Source organism: Callospermophilus lateralis, chromosome 6, assembly GCF_048772815.1.
Source record: "Callospermophilus lateralis isolate mCalLat2 chromosome 6, mCalLat2.hap1, whole genome shotgun sequence".
In the NCBI taxonomy this organism is placed as follows: Eukaryota; Metazoa; Chordata; class Mammalia; order Rodentia; family Sciuridae; genus Callospermophilus; species Callospermophilus lateralis.
The window spans coordinates 79,161,506-79,165,363 of NC_135310.1; the positions used below are offsets into that span (position 1 = coordinate 79,161,506).

General features: G+C 49.2%; 1 protein-coding gene across 1 annotated transcript; it reads right to left on the reverse strand.

The window, feature by feature from the left end:
- Positions 1–885: 885 nt before the first annotated feature.
- Tpbg (trophoblast glycoprotein) lies at positions 886–2,830 on the reverse strand. The gene has a single exon (XM_076859978.2). The coding sequence runs from the start codon at positions 2,828–2,830 to the stop codon at positions 1,562–1,564; it is 1,269 nt and encodes a 422-aa protein (XP_076716093.1). The 3' UTR covers positions 886–1,561.
- Between the last annotated feature and the right edge of the window lie 1,028 nt (positions 2,831–3,858).

Consider the following 3,858-nt stretch of genomic DNA (forward strand, 5'->3'; position numbering starts at 1 on the left):
ACTTTTCAGATTAAATGGCCGATGATAAGCTTAAAAAAAAGCATTATCAATGCTATCAATTGATTATAGTTGCTTTTATTTATGTCTAAATATGACTTATTCCTTATGAAAGTGTATATGCCTATACAGAGCTTAGCTAACACAAAAAATATCCTCAAATTCTTAAATCCTGAACTGGACATTAATATCTCTGATTAGTTGAGATACTTTTACATAAACACAGACTTTTATCTCTGGTTATTTCCTCAAGCTTAAATTCAATTATGGCAATTTTAAAAATATATTAGCTGGGTCTCTAATGTATATTTCATTTAAATGCTTTTAAAAAATATTCTCAAGAAAATCCAAGTTGTAATTTACTTTATAACCTCAGTGAATTCTTTTTAAATTTACACTTTTAAATCTTTTATTTCTGAATACTGTGTCTTTATACTTTTAAATATTTATTTCTGAATACTGTATCTTTATACTTTTCTATTATATTTGTTTTACCCTTTAAACATCCATAGAACAATTTAATTCAGAGTTTTATTATGTAAATAATATTGTTCTGCCCTAACAACTTCATTAGTCCAGAAAAAGCCCCAAACTGTGAACTGTTTATCATATAGAACTATTCACTCTTACCAACTTCATAAAGCTCTTACAAAATTGTTTCATGAATAGCATTAACTTTGGGACCATGAGAAATGTAGTCACATAAATATTCAAATACTCTATTTAAATCCTAAAAGAATCCACCACTTCAAAACTATATTCTAAGACTATTTATATAAGACCTTGCTCAGCTTGCTAACCAATAACTTAATTATCATCTGAACCAAGACCATTCAGTATTATTGCCCTTCATCCATTTTTCAAATACCAAACTTGAACACAGTGTAATTCTTTTAAGAATCTTTATTGAATTTTTTCCAACAATTCAGTCTGTTCAATCTTGATGCAGTTTATAAAAAGAAAAAATTCAGTATAGTTTCATATAAACTGCAATCAAAAAATGTAATTTACTTTGTGAAAGAAGTTATCTGAAGTTGCAAGTTATTTTTTGTAATATGCAGAACAGTAAAATGTAAGCATGCTCTTGGATGCAGGTGCTCCTGTGCACTACAGAGTTATTTTAAGAGCTTGCTAAGGTCTGCAGGCAGTTCATGGGATGCATGAGGATAAAACTGATATTTATGAATAAAGTATTTTTCTCAAAAAAAAGTTGAGGCAGTTTCTGTTGAATGCTATCTGTGTAGGTACACTTGCTACACCTTGAACTGTACTAAGAGAAACAGCAAGGAGTCCATGCTAAAACTTGAAAAATCACTCCACATGTGTTGAGGAGTTCCAAGAAAAGAAAGAGGGCAAAACACTATGCACAGTTGTTCATCGTCTTACATTCTTACATAGAACACACCAAGAAAATTTACGTAACAAGAAGCAAAACCCCTTCACTGCTTTCAAAGTCAGTGGTGTCTATAGTGGAGGGTGGAAGTAGAGCAAGCCTAATACTGGATAAAGCTTAAGTCTACACCTCATGCAGAGTTGTCCTTTTTCCCCAGTCCTCTACTGATTCTCAGACATCTGAATTAGAACTGAGGTTTGTTAACCTGGGGTCCGCATTGATTTCATATCTGTAATGATACCCTTCCATGTGATCCCTGCAGGCATCTCTGATGTTATGCATCCACTTTTTTATCCCCTTCCGGTTCAAATATAAAACAAGGAGGAAAATAGCGCCTATCAGGGCTAAAACAATACCCAGGAAGACATAAGAAGTCTGCAGGGATGGCGGGAGGATAGGGTCACAGTCCAGGTCAGAGCTGTTGAGTTCCAAGAGGACCCGATTCCTCATTTTTTCCGGGAATGCACAGGTGAGCCTGGCTTTGCCCTGAACTATCTCTGTCTCCTTGAGCCAGTCCACCATGTCCGCCATGTGGCAGTCGCAGACCCAGGGATTGTTGTCCAGGAATAACCTGACATGGGCCAGGCCTTGCAACTCCGCCAGGGTGCCATTGTGAAGGACCTTGAGAGCATTATCCTCCAGGTGGAGGCTTTCTAGGTATGTCAGGTTGCGGAAGGACACATAGGTCAGGCTCACCAGCGAGTTGTTCCGCAGGTCCAGGTGCCTGAGGCTGGGCAGTTGAGCCAGCAAGTCCCGAGGCAGGTAAAGGAACTTATTGCTGCCCAGGTCCAGGCTACGCAGCTCCCGTAGTGCGTGGCCCGTGCGCAGGGCCGCGGCCACCATGCCCTCGAAGCTTCGGTTCTGCTTCAGTAACTGGTCTGCAGGGGGCACGATGTGGTTCAGGATCAGTTCTTCCAGGGGGCTGGGAACAGAAGCGCTGGTGTTGTTGCCCGAGAAGGCGAAGGGACTGATATTGGCGAGTGGGTTGTGGCTGAGGTCGAGCTGGCGCAGGCTGGGCAGATGATCGAAGGCGCCGGCGTGCACCTCCACCAAGCGGCTGCCACTGAGGTTGAGCGCGGCCAGCTCGGCCAGCGGCGGGCGGCGGGCAAAGGCGCCGGCGGGGAGCACGGCCAGATGATTACCGGTGAGGAAGAGGTTGCGCACGTAGGGTGGCAGGTCCGCGGGCACCTCGGTCAGGTTGCGGTTCACGCACTTGACGGTGCGCGCCGCTTCGGAGCACTCGCACATCGGTGGGCATTGGCTCGACAGTGGAGGCTGAGCAGACACCGCCGAGCCCAGGAACGACACTGAAGAGGTGGAGGAGTACGCGGAGGACGTGGGAGAGGACGAGGAGACCCAGCCCAAGAGGACCAGCGCCAGCCGCGCCAGCCGCAGCCGCCCGTCCCCGGCGGCGGGGCCTCGGGAGCACCCCCCAGGCATCGCGGCTCGCGTCTTCTCGGAGCTGGGCTGGGACGGCGCCCGCTCCGAAGGCTCGGGAGGCTGGGCCCGGAGGGAGCGAGCCGGCCGGAAACGTCTGGAGAAAACTTTCCTCTTGTGGGAGCCGAGGGGGACCACCGCAGCCGGAACTTGGCTAATAACCCCTTGCCACCAAGCGTCCCCCTCCCGGGGCTAATTCCCCCGCCCTTCCCTCCAGAAAGTACGCACGGCGGGTAGGGACGCAGGTCTCCGCGCTCCTCCTCCCGCTCCTCTTCCAGCGCCGCCCTGGGTGGCACCTCCTTGCCTCTTGATGTTGGCGCCAGTCAGTGGATCCGCTGCGCGACCTGGGACAAGCGAGAGAGAAGCGTGAAGACCCGGGTGTACGCCGCTCCCCGAGAGAAGTAACCGGTCTCTGAGAGCCAAGGGCTCCGCTCTGTCCCAGAGACCTCCTTCCAACCGCCCGTACTGTCTTCTCCTCCCCCAACCGCATCGCACATCCTACCCCGGAGCGGAGCGGTATCTAGTTCCAAGACCCGGAGCGCCAAGTCTGGGCTCGCCCGGGCCCACACTATATATACCCATCTAGCCTCCCGCCCTCCTCCTTCCCCGATCTCACACATCTCCCGCCTCTAACTTCTCGCTTAATCCCCAGCGTCTTCCCAACTAAACTTCTCAATCTTCCAGTTCTTTTCCCCCACCGCCTCCGCGGACCACCTGCCTTCCGGGGTCTCCGCCTCCGCCCAGACCTCTACTCCCGGTCCAGGTTAGGACCAAAGGGAAGTTTCAGGTTACAGGAGTCCTTTGATCTCTCTTTGAATCTTCTTGGATTAATAGGGAATGGAGAGGCGTTGAACTGTCGCCCCCCACCCCCAACCCGCGCCCCGCCAGTCTCTTCGATCCTAGAGGGGGTTCAAGTCCTCTCCCAAGGAGAGAAACGGAGTCCGCGAACAAAGCGGCGGTGGGTCTCGGAGCTGGGGGGCAATCAGGACCAAAGCTACTCTCCTGCCGAGGACAGGGAGCGGCCCCGGCGC